At 38.5% G+C, this 21,948-nt stretch overlaps 1 protein-coding gene across 7 annotated transcripts in view; it reads right to left on the reverse strand.

Moving 5' to 3' along the window:
- Window positions 1-21,948, reverse strand: part of Nbea (neurobeachin) — a 657,568-nt gene that overhangs the window by 193,706 nt on the left and 441,914 nt on the right. For all 7 annotated transcript variants that reach the window (XM_051157177.1, XM_051157179.1, XM_051157174.1 and 4 more), the window contains one exon: window positions 7,291-7,415. In XM_051157177.1, the coding sequence (XP_051013134.1) occupies window positions 7,291-7,415 (125 nt within the window). The remainder of the gene's footprint in view (window positions 1-7,290; window positions 7,416-21,948) is intronic.

Consider the following 21,948-nt stretch of genomic DNA (forward strand, 5'->3'; position numbering starts at 1 on the left):
TCCCCTAGGTCTATGACCGAGGGGGACCTCCTCCCCCACTATATGGTCATAGGCTATCAAGTCTCATCTTGGTAGACTGCGTATTCTTTCTCTGAGTGGCAACCAGCCTCCCCACCAAGGGGAGGTGGCCAAATATGGGGCACCAGAGTCATGTCAGTGTCAGTCCCCGCTCTCCACACAACTGTGGAGAGTGTCCTGTCCATTGGCTAGATCTGAGTAGGGGTTTGATGTTTACTGCTTGTATTGTCCTTGGTTGATGTAGTAGTTTGAGCAACCCGCCCTGGGCCCAGATCCACCCTTCATGATGTTCATCTTGTGGGTTTCTAGGACCCTCTGAATCCTTCTATTTCCCCATTCTCCTACATTTCTCTCACCTAAAGTCCCAATAGGATTTCCTCACATCTATCTCAATCTCCTGGTAAACGAAGACTTCCATGGGAAATGCCTTTTGGACTAGTATCCAATTATAAGTGAGTATATCCCATGTGAGCCTTTCTGCTTCTGGGTTAACTCACTCAGTAGGATGTTTTCTAGTTCTATCCATTTGCCTGAAAAATTCATGATTTCCTTGTTTTTAATGGCTGAGTAGTGTTTCATTGTGTAAATGTACCACCATTTCTTAATGCATTCCTCAGATGAGGGACATCTAGGTTGTTTCTAGATTCTAGCTACTACAAATAAAACTGCTATGAACATACTTGAGCAAATGTCTTTGTTGTATGGTGGAGCATCTTCTGGATATATGCCTGGGATTGGTATAGCTGGGTCTTGAGGTAGAGCTATTGCCAAAAGTCAGGCGGGAAGTGTGATTTTTTCCCTCTGATTGTACATGGGTTTATGAACACTTTGTTGAGGATTATGCTGTTTATGAAATAATTTGTGAACACATACAGAGTTTTATATAAATTTAAACCAATTTTTAAAATAAAGCTGAACACAACCACCATAAAATGGCATCAAAGGAAAGTTAATTTATGAAATTAAGAGGTCAACAGAATACATACTGCAGTGCTGTAAGACAGTTGGGAGTCTTTTTAATTGAACGAGAAGGGAATGATCTTAATTTAAGATTATTATCCTGGCTTTACAACAGTTCCCTGTTTGGGGCCTGTTGAGCTGGAAGCACCAAGCAAGGACCATGCACGGACTGGACCTAGGTCCTCTACATAGATGCAGCAGATGGACAGCTCAGGGTTCGTGGGGATCCTCTAGTAAGGGGAGCAGGGGGCTGTCTCTGACATGGACTCTGGTGCCTGTTTTTCGATCACTTCCCCTGACAGGACTTCCTTGCCAGGCCACAGGGACAGAGGAGGAACTCAGTCCTGATGGGACTTGATGAGCTGGGGTGGTAGGAGGGCTCCCCTTTTCTGAGGAATAGCAGAGGAGAGAGGGGAAAGTGAGACTTGAAGGAGAGGAGCAAGGGACCTACAATCTGGATGTAAAGTGAATAGATAAATTAATTAATAAAAATATTTTTAAAAGTCAAAAAAAAAAAAAAAAAAAAAAAAAAAAGAAAAAGAAAAAATAATTTTGTATGCATAGTTAAGGACTGACCCGAAGACTTGCTCAGGGCTGTCAGTTTCTTTCGTAATGAGTCATATCCCCAGCTTTAAATATAAATACTTTCTAAATTTCTGTCATTAACAAAATCACTGAGTCCATCAAGTTAGGTACTTAAGCCTGCCTATCTTGGTGATTTCTCTTCTCTTCTCTTCTCTTCTCTTCTCTTCTCTTCTCCTCTTCTTTCTATTCTATTCCCTCCCCATATTGACAATCTCTATTTCCTCCACCTTCACATCCCTCTCATCTTGGTGATTTCTAATCTTGAAGATTTCTGTCCTTTCTACCCTTACTTCTTCCCTGCTCACCCGGTAAATGCAGAATCTTCTCTTGAGGCAATTTATAAGTCATAGCTACTCAATGATACCCCCCTGGCCAGCTAGTCTCCTGTGCTACTGCAGTTTAGAAATACTCCGTTCCCAAACCCAGTGTCTAGAACACTATGGCACATAAAACTCTTCAATAGATGCCTTTAAATTAGCACAGTTAAAGTTTTGAATCTTCTTAAAGCCTACGTGTTTGAAACTTCAACATAAAAATTGGTAGCTTGTTGGAGCAGTTTTCATATGAGAAATGTCATGTATGTCTAAATGGGTACTATAGGCATATTTGTAGCTGTAATTACCCCATTTCAGGAAATCTACTTAAGTCTTTTTACTAACCTATAAAATCTTAGGGTGAAGACAAGGGTAGGAAACTAAGCTTATGAGGTGATACCAAGAAGATCTGGCAGGCAACTGCCTGCAGGTCTTTCATTATCTTAAAAACATCGGCATCATTAATTTTTCATGAAGTTACTGGAACCTAATTCAAACCACTAATTTTTATTCTAAATATGGAGATCCAATTAATAATGCACCAACTAGAGCAAGAGGTTTAGCATGTTTCTACTTAGTAACGAAGTGGGTTTTCAAATGCTGTAATAACTGCAAGCCCTTGAAGAAAGAAGACAGATACTATCTTACTTTCCTCCATGGCTGTATTGCTGCACAGCACTGTTTTCACTCTCAGTGCCTTCGTATTTCCTGATGACTCCATGTAACACATTACAGTAGCCATGCACGCAGCAAGGCTGATTTAATTCCAGCGCATTACAGAGCTGCTTTCTGTATATCAAGGTCATAACTTGATGACTTCACAAGCTTAGATAAATCAGGTGTTAAGCAGACACATCTCTGAGGAACCTAAGTATGTTCTCATTTGCAGTTCTCAGCTATCTTATTATTTATTGCCAAAGAAATGACTGATTAACTTTGTCATCTTTGCTCTGTTTTTTTTTTTTTCCTCCCTCAGGCTGAGGCAGCCTGCCCCCTTCTGCAGTGCCAGATCAGACCTACTTATTAAGATGATGTCTTTGATCACAGACACAAAGCACTTGTGATTTTAGGCTTTGATGAAATGTAGCTCCACTGTAATTTTATGGAATGAAAACAGAAGCCCAAATGATGACTGACAGTCAACAAAGAGAAGCAAACTTACTAAGAGTTTGTCCTATTCTTCGTCAGGCAGTATCTTCACACACTCAAATATACCAGAAGCTGATGAATCTAGGTTTTACTTTGACATGTAACACTTACAACCTGCTATTTCAATTACTCACCTATTAGCTAATTTTACCCAAAGAATAAACCATACAGATGAGAAGATGAGTTTTAAAATATTTTTCTTATGTAATTCCTTTGCTGTGGCTTGTAAAAATTCCTAATCATCAAATTTTCACTTGAAAGATATTTTACCATTAAAAACCACCTAAATCACACATTCAGTTGATGCAACATTAGAACATTAAATACCAAAAAAATTTACATGCCTCTAGGTTTTTATTAATCACATTCCACCAGCAGAGACTGTGTCAAATCATACTGAATCTTTTGCACATGACAACCTCATAAATTATTCAACTCATTAGTGTTACTAAACAGCTTGGAAAACTCCATCACTGCAAAGGCTATTTTCCAACTGAAAAAGGTCAACTAAAAGTTTTAGAAATAAAACCACAGAGCAAACTTTCAAAATTGTTATGACATACAACTATTGTCTTTTGTTTCCTTAAAATTACATCCAACTTTGATTGTTTACTCATTTAAAGAAAAAATTAATTTTTTGTTTGAGACATCAAATAAACTGAAAATAACGCCATGAAATCTGAACTACAGCCAAATGTTCCTTCCCATCATGGAAGTACAGCTCTATTATAATCTAAACCGTGTGGTTGGATTTAGGAGATAAAGAAAGATCAAGTGACACAAGACATTTCCACTAAGCACGAGGTCCATTGTCTCTGGTTCACTTCTGTTGCCCCCACTGAGGCTTGTGGTCTCCAAAGTCACAATCTACGCTAACAGCTGACTCAGTCTGGCCTTCAGAGCCCAGGAATGTTTCACCCTCTGAGATAACACTCACTGTTTAAGAAATTGAAAGAGGATTTCTCAGTTAACAAGTCTTCAGTAATTATGACTAAAACATCATTTGATTCTGGAAACACTTGTTTCTACCACATAGATCAATGAAAAACAGTTCTCACTAAAATCCACAGCAGAGGTTGTGCATAGTCAAAGCCCAAAGCAAGAAAGGATTTGAAACATTTATTCATAGGGAAGTAGAAAAGTTGCAATTATTTGACAAGGAAGAAAGAATACAGGTAATTCCAGTTTGTCCTAGGTGGTCTTTGGGCATTTGCAGCTTTGTCCTAAGGAGGCATCCTCACCTACCTACCCAGCATCACAGGTCTACAAGGTGGCTGTTGGTCTGAACCCTGCCAGACTGCAGCATATATAAACATACTTCAGTGTTTAATGAAACATATTCAGACAATAGTTTGGCTTTTATATATTTTGGTTTTCTTTTTTGTTTTATATTGATGTTCTGAGCGTAAAACAGTCTGCTTTCAATTAAGTCTGTTTTACAGAAGGAGCTCTTTGTAGTCACTGGCAGGTACTTCCTCTTTTGCCTGAAGAAGTAGTTCAGGAGCAGCCTAGGGGCCAAGCAGGACTGGAAGAAGTGGCAACCCTAATTGCTTGTCACTGCCCCTTTACTTGTTTGTAGATATCCCTCCTTGGAATATTTCCCATTTTCCTGTCCCCTGCTCCTTTTCTGACTGCCAACCCTCTCCTTAGTTGCTGAGGTCCACAGATAGTAAGCCCTGATGAAGGCTTGAAAAAGTGTACCCTGCGAGTGGTCAGGGAGGGAGAGCTGTAATATCTCATCTTTGGTTTTCCACACCATGACCTGAACTTGGACAGAAACTATCATATGACTCTGCCATAGTAACTGTACAGATGTTTTGGATATTTGTGGTGTAGATATGATGTTTGTTCCTAATACTTGCAACATAAAACTCTTCCTTCTCTTCATCAAGGTTCCTAACACAAGAAAGGCAACAGGTCCTGAAAACTGTCCATTATTTAGCACTTAGAATTAATGAGAAGAACATATTTAGAATTCCCATTTGGTAAACAGAAGATATGCTAGCACATCTTATCCATTTCAAGACACACAGGAACACTAATTTGGTTTAGATTTACTAACAGTAGCTTCTATGTGACTAAAATGTGAAACACCATCTTAAAGGGATTTTTAAGGCAAAAGATGCAAATCAAAGCCAAGAGAACCACTTTTAAGCAGAAAGGAAATGAATCTTTTCATAACAAAGATTTTTGAAGTAACCTGTACAGAATTAAAGCTTGTGTAAATATTACCAATGTCCTCTAGCCTAACCTCTCTTACAAATTATTCGTAGGCAATTCTACTTTCAGATGAGATACATACATGCTTAATTGGCTAAGACTTAGAGAGTAAAGCACACCCCTTTAACTGCAACACTCCAGAGCCCTTTAGATGCAGGTGGAACTCCGTAAGTTCCAGGCCAGGCTCATCTGCATAGTGAGTTCCAGGCAAGTCCCAAGAACTACGAAGCATACCCTGCCTAAGTAGGCAGTATTTCCATGAAGCATGAATGTAGCAAGTCACTTTAAGTTGGGTTCAAATCCCTAGGGTGCTTTAAAGTTGACTTGAGAATTCCTTACAGTAAGGACTCCTATGACTTGTTGAAACATTTTTCACATTTACTTCCACTGTATAATTAATATGCATTTTTTAGGATAATGGCTGCATTGAAACCCTTATAGTGTTTATTTGGTAATGATTTGTATTACTTTACACTCATCTCATTAAAAACAAGAATGACATGGAGCAATATAAACTATGCCATGCTGCAAAACTATTTACCGAATGTGGTAAACTTTAAAATAGATAGCTCATTTAATAAGGCTCAAATAAGTGAAAATGAATATAGTAAACAACTCTAGGGTTTAAAGTGGACAACATAGACTACACCGACAGTGCTCATTATTATTACCTTGAGATATATGGCACAATATGGCACAAGAAATTCTCATATAAACAGACTTAAACTTATTAGAGCATTTATAATGGGTAAATGGGAGCAGTGAGATGGCTCTGTGGGTAACGGTACTTAGCATTAACCATAATGAACCTGAAATTCATCCCCAGGAACCACATGGTGAAAGGAGAAAACTGACTCTCTTTGACCTCCACTCATGAGCTACAGTATGTAAAGCTATGTGCCTAAACTTGTGTATACATGAACACACATGTGCACATACATATATACACAACAAATAAATGTAATAAAATTTAAATGGATAAATGAAAATGTAATTAAACATATTAGACATTAATTTAAAGTATCTTTTCATTAAGCTATGATAATATTTTTATTAAATATTTTTAAAAAGAGAATTTTAGGTATAGCTTTTTGCCATGTGGTGGTTGATGACACTGTGAATGTATAACTGACCTGGCCAAACTTCACTGGCAATACACTGGAAGCCTGGGAGCTGAATTGGCTGAACAGAACAAAATTGTCTGTCTGTCTATGTGGCATGTGTGAGGTATATGTGTTTGCATGTATGCATGTGGTAATGTGGTCACGTGTGTACATGCATGTGGATGACACAGATGTCTCTAATAATCACTTTGACTGTGTGTGCATTTACTTGTGGATGCCTTGGATGTCTTCCTTGATTACTTTCTACTTTTTTGGTAAAACAGGGTCTCTCTAAATCTGGAGTTTACTCAGTACTTAGACTGCTGGCCAATGAGCTTCAGGAGTCTGTTTGTCTCTGCTTCTGCAGTTCTGGGGTTACAGATGTATGCTTTTGTGTCCTCCTTTTAAGTGGATGCTGGAAATCTGAACTCAGCAAGACTTTTACTGATCTATCTACCAGCATGATGATTTTCTGAACTTAAAAATGTAGGATAGATATATTATATAAGCAGGTTACTAATTTACATTACATACTCATTAATAATATACTAGGTACACAAATACACATACACACATACAGACACACAGGTACACACACCTGAGAACAAGATTCACTGTATATTTATATGGCTTGTGGTTATTAAAATTTGAAAGACACTGAAATTCATTTTACTCCAGTTTTAGGCTATCTGAAGAGTGTTAGGTTAAGACAAGACGTGGAGATTTTAATCTCTTAAAATCAGTAAGCTGAAATCTCTTAAAATAAATCTAATTTAAGAAACACCAGAGTTCAGTTTGACCCAGACAGTGCTGAAGGGCAAGGCAGAACATAATATTTCTGACTCTTGACACAGTGACTATTAGAGAACACTGCCAAAGTAAAGTCTTAGCACAAAGGCCCGCCACCCAGGAGTGTTCTGTTACTGAGGCAGGGCACTCACCATACTCTACCGCGGATTTGAGCAGTGCTTCAGCATGTGTGGAGCCAAAGGCATTTCGAACAAATCTTCTCCTCCGACGAAGGTCATCCTCCCAGTAATCCAGGCGCCAGAAATCGTGCAGTTGGCTAGACGTGGGGAACAAAGGATCTCGATGTTATTAACAAAAAAAAAAGTCAACACTGGAAATTATTTCTTTCCTGAAATTAAAATGTTCTCTCATTGCTATCTGTGGAAAATGAAGACAAGCGTGTTTATATGAGTATTTCTATCACAATCAAGCAGAAGTTAAAACAGCTACATTATTCTCTTACACTGCAAAGGTTTGGCTGTTTTTTTTTTTTTTTAAAAACACAGTGTTCTTTTCTCTACCAAAACATTGATCATGGGGAGTTTAGTAACAAACGAAATATCAAATTGCAAACATTAATGGCAGTTTTCTTTCTTTTATAGTAGTTTATAACAGGGTTGTAAATCACAGAGTAGACGTTACTACAAATAGTCTGCAATTTAATGACTGTGGCTTAGTAGACTGAATTAAGAAGAATAAAATATTGCCCATGTGGCACTGGTGGAGAAATGATTAAAATGATGTGCTGAAATATTCATTGAAGTAACTCCCTGTTGCCCACAGCAACCTGAGAAAAGTGCAATTTTATCCATTATTAATAATACCAAATTAGTTGCAAAATTTTTCCAGTATGTGGTAATTGTCTTTGTAAATTATTATTCTAATGCTAACAGTCCTCAGATGATTTTACAGCTTTCATCTAATATAAACCATTAACAACTATGGTTATCACTGGATAACATTGTCTTATACATGCTGAACCATTATTAAAACCCACAGTGCATTTCAGGAACTACTGAAACATGCTCGCTACATGTCCAATGCAGTGTTTTGTGACAGAACTTGGTTTCCAATTTGCCTTCAATCAACACTGGTGATACCTCAGCTTAAAAGTTAGGTGTTCTGTTTACACAATGTAGACTAATACAGTAAAAAAAAAAATGCTACTCTAACTTTTGTGAGCAGCACTATTCATACAAACATGCAGATAGCTTCCATAGCAGATTTTATTCACTTTTTATTTTGATGTCTCACTGCAGGAGAACACAGCAGGATCTGCTTTTGTTTTGCTCATTACTGCATATCTAGCACCATGTCTGGAACAATATACCTTCAATAAGGAGACAACGGATTAAATTTTTAACTTCAGAGCTTCTATAGCTTGGGGCTGGAGAGATGGCTTAGGGGTTTAGAGCACTTGCTGTCTGTAACTGCAGTTTCATACATTTTGTCTTAGTCATTGTTCCATTGACGACAGGAGACACTATGACCAACACAACTCTTATAAAACATTTAGTTGGAGGCTGGTTTACAGTTTCAGAGGTATAGTTCATTATCATCATGGTGGGGAACATGGCAGCATGCAGGCAGGCACTGCAGTAGTAGCCCTACCTCATGATCCATGAGCAGAAAGGAAAACAGCAACACAGTTCCTGATGTAGACAGGCTTTTGAAACCTGGAAGCCCACCCCTGGTGACACATTTCCTCTAACAAGGCCACATCTCCTAATCCTTCTAATCCTTTCCAAATAGCGCCACTCCCTGATGACTAAGCATTTAAATATATGAGCCTGTGGGGCCATTCTCATTCAAACCGCCACATTGCACTTCCTAGCCTTCAAGGGTTTGTAGCCATACCATAATGTCAAATGTATTCAGTCCAACTTCAAAAGTCCCCATAGTCTTTCATGGCCTCAACGGTTTAAAAGTCCAAAGTTCAGTCTTTTCTGAGACTCTTGGTATTCTCTTAGCTGTAAGTTGTTGTAAAATCAAAATTAAACAGCAGATCATATGCTCCAACTTCCAGTGGCACAGAACATACATTACCATTCCAGTAGGGAGGAAGGAGAGCATAGTGAGGAAATACTGGGCCAAAGCAAGACTGACAACCAGTTGGTCAAAGTCCAAACTCTGCATCTCCATGTCTGATGCCAAATGCTCTTCAGATCTCCAACTCCTTTCAGCTTTGCTGTCCACAGTGCGCTTCTTTCTCTTGGGCTGGTCCCACTCCATTAGCAAGCTTTCCTTGGCAGGTATCCTGTGGCTCGGACATCTCCAACATCTTGGAGTCTCCAATACAATCCAGGCTTCACCTTCACAGCTTCACACAATGGTCTCTCTGTGCCTCCATGCAAGGACACGTCTGCCACAAGCCTGGCCTTAGCACCTTTCCTTAGCCACAGAGGGACATTCCATAACCAATTTCTTGTATCCTTGACTTTAAAGCTGGAACCACATGGCAGAAGCTGCCAAGTTCTGCTGCTTGATGGGGCTGGAACTTGGCCCCTTTTTTCAATTACATTCTGCATCAGCTTTCCTTCACTACTTAAACTTTAATTCCTTTTCATGAGTTGGAAGTTTAGCTGGGCTGAGTCTTACCCTGAGTTGAACACTCCTTTTATTCCCTTTAGTATCAGGCTTTTCTTTAAACTTGTTATCTCCTTGAGCACTGGAATTAGTTCCATTATATTTCTTAATGCTCCTCCCCGCAAAACTATACATTTTGTATTTTTCTTTGCTCAGCTTGTTCTTTTTCATTAAAGATCTGTGTAAGTGTGGCCACTAATAATCATACAACACAGTCAATATTAGGCATCCTTGAAACCTCTTCTCCCGCAGGAACATTTTTAGGGCAAGGAAAAAAAAGCAGTCACTTTCTTTGCCAATGTCACAAGAATGGTCTCTAGGCCACTCACTAATATTTTTCCCTTCTGAAACTCCTTGGGCTGGTCCCCCACAGCTTGAATAGCCTTTCGTACTGTTTTCCATGTGGTAACTAAGCCATATGGCCCATTAAACCCAGCCTAAAGTGCCCAAGCGTTTTCTAGTTCAGAGTCCCAAAGTTATCCATATTCTCCCAACAAACAGCATGGTCAGGCCTGTTACAGCAATATTCCACTCTTGGTACCAACTTCTGTCTTGTTACTTTTCTGTTGCTCTGGGGAGACACCATGACCAAAGCAACTCTTATAAAAGGAAACATTTAATTGGGAGCTTGCTTAAAGTTTCGATTTTCTTGATGTTTTTGTTTTATGGTGCTTGAGTTTCTTTAAAGGGGTAAGTTACTCTCATAAACCAGACAGAAGACTGAATTTAAATGATAAAGGAAAACCAAAGATGGAAATTTAGTAACAAGAAATATTCAAAAGATCAGATAAAAGATTAGAGTCAGAACAAAGAAATATTTTGCTAAACATACAAATGAGCAACTAGCCCTCCACTTGTGTGAAAAAAGCAGTAATCACTGACCTCAAGAATTCTGTGCATGCAATCTAATCCTTCCCAGATCAAACAAAAACATGGACAGGTTGGTAATTAAAAAATAGCTTCACATAAAGAGGCACAAAGTATATATTGTACTTTTATGAAACCCATGACTTCATACAGTGACTATATGTTAATAAAAAATTTCATATTAAAAACTGGAGCTTGCACCTGTCTTTTGGGCTTTCCTTTCGTTTTGTTTTGTTTTTGTTAGTACCTAAGGATTAAGTCAGCGCTTTCCATATGCTGGGCAAGTGCTCTACAACTAAGCTACACCCTGAGCCCTAAACTATACACTTCAGTATTGTGTGCTGCTAACTTGAGTATCTGAACTGTATAATTTAAATGGGTAGATTGTATAGTATATAAATTTTATTATAATAAAGTTACTAAGATAAACATCATTGTCTCCTCCTTTTGGACACACTGTGCTTCTTCCATCCAGTTTTCTTTTTTCCTTTTTTTAAAAAATGAGACATGATCTTGTTACATAGCTCAAGTTTGCCTTGACCTTGTAACAATCCCCACGCCTCAGTGTGTCAAATGCTGGGAGACAGAGTTGGCCAACATGCCTAACTCTACATGCACACTGAAGAAAAGCATGTGGATGCGACTTCCTGGCCAGTTATTTGTGAGCAGCACTAAGTCACATCCAGACAAGAGTCCCAAAGACAAGAGGTAGAGTGGCATGACCCTTTCTCTCCACATGCTGTCTAGTATTTAAGAAGTCAGAGTGTCTTCTGGGAGCAGAGCCTTCCCAAGGACCTTTGTTGGACAAGGGTGTGAATGAGAAAGAAGGTGTTGTTGAACTGAATCCCCGAGATGTTCAAGGTGTTTGTCACCACAGTATAATCCTAGAGAAAAGCTTGTTACAATGAACTACAACAGGCCAATGAGCAAGGCTCTAATCCTTCTAGCTTACTTTGTCCTCTTAAACTTAAGTGAAAAAAAAACAAAAACAAAAACAAAAACAAAAACAAAAAACACCACTATTACAAACCGTTATAAGAAAAGGAAATAGAGGTCAAGATTGGTTGATGTTCTCAAGATCAAGAAAGCACTTAGTGGCAGAGCCAGTGTGTGTTCTCTGGTAGTCTGTTTTCCTAGCCACACTCACTGCAGATGCAATTGAGAAAATGAATTCTCTTGACGATATGACATTGAAGACAGCTGTTTCCTGCCTCCTTATAATCAGATCCAACTACCCTGGATGAACACTGGTAATTATGGAGAGACACAGTGAACTTTGAAAACTGGTGTTAATGTCATTTAGTAACTTTTAGGACATATATTTCTTTTCTTTTCTTATTAGCATATGTTAACTGTATAAAATCAAGAGTTTCATTTAGTTTCTGTGATATATCTCTCTTTGGTCATACTCGCCCCACAAGATAGATTTTGTTTCTACTATCAGTGTGAGGGGGAAGCATGTCTACCTGATAAGAGGAAGGAAAAATCACTTAAGAGGAAATCTTTATTCTTCCTTTACAATTATTTCAAAGGCCTCAAGGACTTATGCTTGGAACCATGCCAAAAGAAAGGCCTTTTGCTAGATTCTGCGTGTTGATATGTTTGATTTTTAAATCTGCTTTTAATTTTCCTTTTGTTTTTCTTGGAGATGTCAGTTTCTGTTTCTTTCTTTCTTTTTTTTTTTTTTTTGTTTGCTTTTTTTTTTTTTTTTTTTAATTATACTAGTACTAATTTGGCTCAGAATATTTTTTTTTCTTGTTTTACTGCTCCAAAAACTGGGTGCGTCTTATGGTACAAAAAATACAGTATATACACACTATATATGTAATACAGTATACAAACTACATACACTATCTTAGAGACAAGGCTTAGCTTTGTGTCAGAAGGCAGCTGAGTAATACCACAGAACTGGCTCATGGGAGTGTTCTCTCCACCTTTGAGTTGCTATCACTCTGAATCACTCCTCCCCTGTTCTCTGTGTGTAAAGCTGGGCCTGTGACTACATCTCCAGCTCTTTACAATGTACAAAAAGAAAGCACACACTGAAGACAAGAAGCCTTCTGCAGAACCTCAAGAAACCTGGAACGGCAGCACAAGCCAAGTGGTTTAAGAATTTACAGCTCATAGGGTATCAAGTCTCTTCTTGGTAACCTGCTATCCTTCCTCTGAGTGCCACCAGGTCTCCCCCTCCAGGGGACGGTTTCAAATATGAGGCACCAGAGTACGTGTGAAAGTCATACCCCACTCTCCACTCAACTGTGGAGAATGTTCTGCCCATTGGCTAGATCCCCCTCAGGAACAGTCATAGGGGAGGGGAATAAGGGGAAAATGGAAAAGAGGGAAGAATGGGAGGATACAAGGGATGGGATAACCATTGAGATGTAACAAGAATAAATTAAAAAAAAAAAAAAAAGAATATAAACTGGCAAAGCCACGTTAAAAAAAAAAAAAAAAGGGAATTTACAGCTAAGTTTAAGGGATGGAATCACTGCCCCTGCAAACTTCACACTCTTGTTTAGCCACAGCAGCAGCAGCATAACACTATGTACACTGATGATATGAATCAGAAAAAGTAGAGATAATGCAAATTTTAAATGCTTCAAAGAAATACCACTTAGGCTAAGCCTAGTGGGGCAGGCCTGTGATCTTAGCTATTCAGATATTCAGGTAGGCGGATTTCAAGTTCAAAGCTTATACTACAGAATGTGACACTGTCAAAGAAAAAAAGAAAGGTTGAAAAGGAAGAAAAGGAAGGAAAGGAAGAAAGGAGGGGTTACCCACTACGAAAGACACAACAGAAAATATAAACATTTATATAAAGATAATATTTTTGTTACCACTTTGATTAAAAACAAAGTACTTTTCTTAAGAAAGAAAGAAAGGAAGGAAGGAAGGAAAAAAAAAGAAAGAAAGAAAGTAGAACACCTTTCTGAAGGCTCCCTATGCACAGGATGCTATGTTGTTTAGGCAAGGAGGCTGGCCAGTGATCTTTTATTTTCAAGACTTCCATAATCACTAGTGTAGCCTTCCCAGTGTCTCACAGCACATGAAAGGGTTTCTCTGAACTCAGCCTCTTCTTAGCATCTCTGACAGACAGCATTAGCACGTTAGCCCCTTCCCTGCACAGACATCAGCTCTCTAACTGTTCTCTTATATTTCTGCACACATTGCAGTTCTGTTACTTACAAGTTCAGGGAACTCTACTCCAATGAATTTAGTTTTTTCTACTATTCTTGTATCTTCTCTCTGTGTGTGTCTTTAAATGAATTAAAATATTCAACAAAAACTGGTAAGTCCACATTTTCGCCCATGAGGAATTAACTGGGCATCAACTGCACTGATTTTTATAGAAAAGATATTACCACTGAAAAGTCAACTAACACACATTTGTGTATCTTACAAAAGACAAAAGCATAGAAAGGCCAATGGTCAGGTCACATATTGGAGCACATTACACCCTTAGCCACTGAAAACTACCAAAGCGAAGGAACAGAGATGGAATAATAAAATGAGTATCCTCAGCCAGGAGTGGAGCCCATACAAAACAGACCACTCTATCTGTGCTCTATTCTTCTGCAGAATCCAATAAACTGCCATTATACTCTTTTTAAATGGCTCCATTACTAGGATTCTATAACAACAGCCTAATCTCTTGATAATTATAATAAATGCTTGTAATCAAAGTGGGGACCATTTAGAATAGGAAGGGGACAAGCTGTTTTCTATCAAACTCACTATAGTTCTATGAACTCTGAAGCATTTAGCTACAATGCAGCTTTCCATCTAATTTTGTTCAAACAAATATTTTGAGAAAATACCAGATCAATGAGACTTTGACCAGAGGCACAATTTTTTGTTTCATGTTTTAAAAATATGTTAACAATTAAAACAACAGGGCATGTTTGCTTTACTGCAGCCATTTCTAGAATTTAAGTGATAAATGACTTGATTAGAGACAGTATTTCCTCGGGGAGCAAACACAATAGTTACTTTAGAAAATGACACTGTGGTGATGAGCTACCCACAGTGTGGTGGTGGCTTTAAGGAAGTATCATTTTCCTGGAGCACAGCACATCTCAATGCAGAAGTTGCGTCTGGGCTTTCTTGATAAGCGGTGCTAGGTCATGGAAGTAATTTAAGGCTGGTAAAGTGATGGGAAATGACTATACAGGATCAGGATAGCTTTGATCTGCATAGATTTCACTTGTTAGCTGTGAACTGCAAGAAGCCAGCTGTGACGAGGGTAGGAAGAAAATATCAACCTGGGTTACATTCAAGGGAGAACTATTTCATTTTTTAAGATGTGATTTTTAATAAGCCATAACAAAGAATGATCCATTCTAAACGCTCTTTCATATCTATATATAGGGTTTTCAGCAACTGTCAAACATGATGGATCTAATTTGCAATGAAATAAAACTTTTGTGCTCAGTTGTGGGAATAAACAGAATTATGAGGAGAAAATTAACAAAGAGAAGGAAAATATAAAATACAGTGCCTCCAAGGCAGAAACAAGTATGTTTTACTTGGTATTCCCACAGGCACTAAGTGGGAGTTTGTGACAGCACACTGAAAAGCAAGACTTTTTTGTGAAAACTTGTACATTTATTTAACTAAGCACAATCATTGAAAATGACCTTTATCCAACCCTTCACCACGGTCTTACAATGATCTAAAATGACTGCCAGACACTCTTTAAATAGCATTACTTAAATAAAAGTCATTACCCAAGGGGCAGTATTAAAACAGAGGCAGGAAAGACAGATCTTTGCTCATCAAAATGTAGCACAGACTTAAAGAGAGGTGGTAACACACAGCATCTTTGTTAAAGGCAGACAAACAACACAAATCATCTTAGTCTTTTAGAATGGCTAGAGACAGTGTGTTTTCCACATGCAAGGAGGCTTATTTGCTGCTTTATTTTCCATAACTGTCAAAGAAAAGAAATTACAAAATAGAAATGCTGCTTAAGATTTAAAATTATATATGGAAGTTATACGCAGGGGTTTTCTTAAAACCATAAAATGTTTTGCATTTACAAATTGTAGTCATTTTCATAAACTTAAAAGGTTACTTTTCATAAATCATTCTCCCATTGCAAACCAAGTATTTGACCATCTCTACCTACCCTCTTTTAATTTATATCCAGTATAAAGCCTGAGATTGCAAAAAGAACAAGAATGAACAGACAAGTGAAAGCATGGATGAGAACAACCGAGAACTGGTGAAAATGTTACATGCTGTGGAGTCTTTTTAAATTTTATTTCATTATTTTTAGAGATCCTCCTGTTTCAATTAGCCAACACAGGACATACTCTAGGGCACACGGATTTTCCCCTATTAAGAGGATGATTAGTTCAGTAAATTACAGCTTTCAGATGAAGATGACGGTTATATCTCTGTGCTGGGAAAGGAGAAGGGGATAGGAGGTTCATTTCACCACAAAGTAATTATGTGGGGCCGGTGTGTTACCATTTATCATGGCTGAAAGATGACACTCACTGCCAGCCAAGGGAAGCTGCTACTCAGAGGCTCTCTTCTAGATCAATACACCATGAATTTTTTTTCCTGGCAAAAAAGTAATTATACAACGGAAACTTCACAATCAATACCCTTCCAAGCTAACGTAGATTCCACTATAGAGACATGAGGGTATGGTCTTGTCAGCCATCACCCACGTCTACCCATTAAATCCAAATTAAGCTTGTTTTTCTGTGATGTTAATCACATCTTTTTAGTGTTATTTTAAATACCCACTACTGGTTCCTGGTAGGTGGGAGAGTGCCATTGGTCTCTGTTTATTGTTTTTATGGTAACAGAACATGCCTGCTTTCTCTTGACTATGCAGTAAGGTATGAGAGTGGACATTGATTAACCCAGGACCATTCTTAAAGAAAAGAATCAATTCATGTGAAAAACAGTGTCCACACTGAACAGAATGAGAGTACTGCAGGAGCAGGTAGCAATGGCCAGTCAGGACACCAACTCTCTCTAACTTCTAATATCTATACATATCATGCTAAATGTTTTAAGATATGCATTTCAAATGTTCAATATAAAAAAAACTAGCCCAAGAAAGGGTACTAGAAAAAGTATAATTATACATAGGTATAATACACACACACACACACACACACACACACACACACACACACACACATGGATGAAAACAGATGTTAAGATCATCTAAAAATCCATCAAATTGTCAATTTGACAACTGCTTTCTCTGAGATAGAGTTTAGTCTTATAAACCAATCTAATATATCAGAAAAGGTTAAAGGGCAAGAAAAAAAATCACTACTTCAGTGAAAAAAATTTGACATCCAATTTTCAAGCTGATTTATCAGTGGAAAGCTAAAATGGATAGTTTGCCATTGCTCGGGAGCAGCCTTTCTAAGAAAGCTGTTACAAAGCCTCCCGTTTTGATTTAGCCACATTAATCAATACAAACCTATACTATTTCAATTTTTAAAACATTGATCTTCTGCTGCAAGCTTAGTTCAGCCACATCCATCAACAATCATAAAATACTCAAACACTGGCAACAAAAGTAAAATGATAAAATGAAATTCAGGTTGTTTGCTTGGATGGTTAATCATTGCTATGAAATAATGGTTTAATCTAGTTAACCAAGAAAGTGAGTTAATACTTTCATATGTTGGGAAATTAACGTGTGGCAGAATTTCATTCTGTCTGTTCCTTCCTATGACTAGACTAGCATGGTCGGAGCCTCTCAGTTCCTGAGAATGAAACATCAGGTTTTTCAAGTTTTTTATTTAATATAGAAAACATTTCCACTTGTTAAAAATAAAAAGTAAAGTATTTTGAAAGAATTTTAGACTGTGTAGTAAAGGTATATGAGAATCAAGGAAGTCTTTTTTTTTGGGTGTCTGTGTGTTAGGGGGTGGGTGCTGAGACAGAGTTTCTCTGTGTAGCCCTGGTTGTCTTGGAACTCTGTCTCTGTAGACCATGCTGGCCTTGAACTCACAGAGATCCCCTGCCTCTGCTTTCTGAATACTGGGACCAAAGCGTGCACCACCACACTAGCTTTTCAGTATTTTTTTTAAGAAGGATTTTTAATGTACATATTAAATTCATAACATATGGATTAAATGGTCAAAACAGTAAGAGTTTTGCTCATATCATCCACACTGTTCTGGAAGGTAAAGGTAAAAAAAGTTTAAGTCAGGATGCTTTATACCTAACATATACCCCTGGGATAGGAACACTGTTCTCTAAGTGCTATTAAGGATCCAGAGGAAATGAAGGCAGTTTTAATATGGAATAATCTTGCCTTGAAAACAGTCCCAATTTATAGCATTAAATTTAATAATTTGCAGTATGTGCCTATAAGTGTATTTTATACTACCAATTCATAAAGCATTTTCATGAAAATCCAGCATATTGACATTATGTGACACTACCACATTTACTGGAGACTTGTACAGAAAGTTAGGTCAAACAATAAGAAGTGAGTCTGTGAGGGGGGAACTTGTGTATGTGAGAAAGACTGATGCTATTAAATGGGTCTCCCGTGACACATGTATATGGCGCTAAGGAGCCTAGTGTGAAGCCAGCTCAATGGACATGGTCAACATTAAGTGGGCTTTTGGTGTACCAGGCATACACCAAAGAGTAAAACATTTCCTCCATATGTGTTAGGCATAGAAAAATGTAATTTAATTTTCCTTAGTCTTTCATTCTATTTTTAAATTATGGCTTTCTTTTTTTCTTTTATTAATTTATTCAGATTACAACTAAATTGTTATTCCATCACTTGTATCCTCCCATTCCTCCCTCCCTCCTGCTTTCACCCTATTCCCCTCCCCTAGGTCTGTGACCTAGGCGGGCCTCCTTCCCCTCTATATGGTCACAGACCTAGGGGGTCCCCTCCCCTCTATATGGTCACAGACCTAGGAGGGCCTCCTCCCCTTCTATATGGTCATAGACGTAGGGAGGCCTCCTCTCCCTCTATATGGTCACAGACCTAGGGGGGCCTCCTCTCCCTCTATATGGTCACAGACCTAGGGGGGCCTCCTCCCCTCTATATGGTCACAGACCTAGGAGGGCCTCCTCCCCTTCTATATGGTCACAGACCTAGGGGGGCCTCCTCCCCTCTATATGGTCACAGACCTAGGGGGGCCTCCTCCCCTCTATATGGTCACAGACCTAGGGGGTCTCCTCCCGTTCTATATGGTCACAGACCTAGGGGGGCCTCCTCTTCCTCTTTATGGTCACAGACCTAGGGGGGGCCTCCTCCCCCTCTATATGGTCATAGGCTATTACGTCTCATCTTGGTAGGCTGCTTATTCTTTCTTTGAGTGCCATCAGGCCTCCCCACCCAGACGAGGTGGTGGAGATGTTGAACTTGTTCCTGCTTTAGGGCACAACTTGGTAATGTGATACATACTGACAATGTGCAGTTATCAATCAGAAAGAACATTGCCCTCTCCTGTAACATAATTACTTCTTTATGTGCATAAGCTCCTAGAACTTTAATAAGTATATGATAAACTCTAAACTGTGTCATCTCTCCATTCTGTGTAGCACTGAAACTTACTATTGTACCTAAACCTATTTTATTAAAAACACTAATTTTTAATGTTTAACTTAGAAATATATTATTCATAATTTTTTTGTCCAGCTAGATGTTAAAGTCTTACACAAAGTAAACACATGATTAAAAACTAATTATAAATTTACAACAAAATTATCTTTCAGAATAATTTAAAGAAATCCTTAAGATAGTAGATATGTGAGCTCAAAGTGTCTTTAATTTCCAAAGACTAAATTTATAACTGTGAATGACTATAAAACTTACTGAAAGTCTTACCACAGCAAAGACTCAAAAAAAGTCTACCTACCCAAAGAACAAGGCTTTCAGACAAGGCCAGGTGCCAACAGTGTCATGGGACACTTCTGAGAAACAATGGTCTTAATGAGGATAGTGGGATAGTGGGATGTGCACTCTCACAGCTGGCTGTCTCAAGCACTGTGCTGTGCTGTTTTTACACACTGCCTTGGGAGTACTATGCTTCTTACTACAAGTGTGCAGCACCACAAGTTCATTAGTGAGGTCTCATTTGTGTCAGTGTACAGTCCTGTGCAGTCTTCTTCCTTAGTTCTGACTTTGATTTCTTAGCCAGAGGATTTTGAAAGAGGGTGAGGTAGTGAATATTCCTTCCAGCATAGCTGGCTTAATTCTAGACCTCTACTGAGACCTCTCGTTATATTTACCGTCCACGCTGGATTCTCATGGCCAGTCAACACGAGGCCACACCTGTCTGCCTGTTTTTTTCACTACCCTTCCAAAGAGCATAAACGTACGTGCACTTCAAATATTTAAGAATATGATAGGCAGATTTGGGCCCAGGGGTCCCGCTCAAACTAAAGCACCAGCCAAGGACAATACAGGCAGTAAACTTTAAACCCCTACCCAGATCTAGCTAATGGGCAGAACATTCTCCACAGTTGAATGGAGAGTGGGGTAAGACTTTCACACATACTCTGGTGCCTCACATTTGACCATGTCCCCTGGAGGGGGAGACCTGGTGGCACTCAGAGGAAGGGACAGCAGGTTACCAAGAAGGACTTGATACCCTATTAGCATATACAGGGGGAGGAAATCCCCCTCAGGAACAGTCATAGGGGAGGGGAATAATGGGAAAATGGGGGAGGGGGGAGAATGGGAGGACACAAGGGATGGCATAACCATTGAGATGTAACAAGAATAAATTAATAAAAAAAAAGTGAAAAAAAAAAGAATATGTTAAAACCCGTATACAAACAAAGCGTCTACAGTCTACCCAGTCTGCCTTAAAATATTGACAAATTTTAGCATTAGATTGGCCATTCAAACAATTTTTTATGAATAACCAGTCATTTTTCATTTGTCAGATTTGGAAACCATAACCATTTGTCTCTGAGCTCACCCCCTCCCCCATGCAGGGGTGGGCTCTGTCTTTTACTGTTTTCATTGTAAATGTTTGTGGAGGAATTCTTTGGGAGCACTGCCTGACAGTGATCACTTAGGTACATGGAGTCCCACTTGTCCCCACTAAACTACTTCCTAAGGACACTAAGAAATGATGGCAGGATCATTGCCTCCTCCCACTCAATGCTATTTTCAACTCACATACTGACTGGAATAACCTGTTCTCTGGTGAAATTATTGTACTTTCAGATTTGAGACACCACATTTCCTTCCATTCTCAACTCTGAAACATCTGTCAAGTCTATAATGCCTTGCTTTAAGACCACCTAATTAACTGATTCACGGTGTCTTCCTAGTTGGGCAATTTTGATTGTTTTTTTACAAAGCCTATTTCTAGGTTCCTCTTCTATGAATGTTCTTTTAATTATAACTTCTCCAAATATAACTTCTCCAAATAATTAAGGCACCAGTATTCCTATCAGTATATACTAAGACATATGTTGTATCAATATTGATCAATTTACTAGGGTAAGCAGAAAGCACTGGAATACGATCAGTACCCACTTGCCCCGAAGGTAATAAAAGCTGATAGCCTGAGGGAGTTCTGTGATATGAGTGCTGATAGCAGCAGAGTTAAGTGGGCAGTTTTGCTGGCAACCTTAAAATTTGAAGTCTTGTTTACATAAGGAACTAAACTTCCTTTGTTACTAGAGTATCGTTTTCATTTTTAGTGCAATTTAGAACCTAATACAATTTCATTTACAAACACAGACATTACTATTAAAGTAGATAACAGAAATAGTTACAATACTAAAATTAACTTGTCATCAACTATCTTTTACAATCAGTCAATCAGAAAGGATTCTGATTTTCATAATCTAGTTCCAGGATTTTGTATAAATGTCAAGAAGAATAGATTTCAATAACTAACTCATTTTATAATCACATAGTCACAATTGTTGTATGTAATGTATGCTATCTGAAAGATATTATTTCCTGATCCAGAGACATTATGCTACATAAGAGTAAGAGAACTTTTTGATGTGTTTTCCAGACAGTATGTGTTCATCCTTTTAGGGTTCTCATAGTTCTGAATATAAAGGGTCACCCATGACACTTAAATACAAACTAGCAGGTTGGGCAAGAGGGCAGGCATCTGAAATCCAGCACTTGTGTGGCTGGCTGAGCCAGGAGCCCGGTGAGTTTAAGGTCTGTCTGAGTTATGTACTGAGACCTTGCCTCAAATATATATACACTCACAACATAAAATATGTTCTGAATGTTAAAGTAATGAGTACAGCACAGAGATAAGGAGAAGGCAAAGATACTTCATTATTCCCAATGCATCATACTGCTATTAGCCTCTAGCTTAAGAAAGCACAGAGCAAATAAGAAATCACGAGGAATAGAGTCCAGTGGATAC

The sequence above is a fragment of the Acomys russatus genome, chromosome 15, assembly GCF_903995435.1.
Source record: "Acomys russatus chromosome 15, mAcoRus1.1, whole genome shotgun sequence".
In the NCBI taxonomy this organism is placed as follows: Eukaryota; Metazoa; Chordata; class Mammalia; order Rodentia; family Muridae; genus Acomys; species Acomys russatus.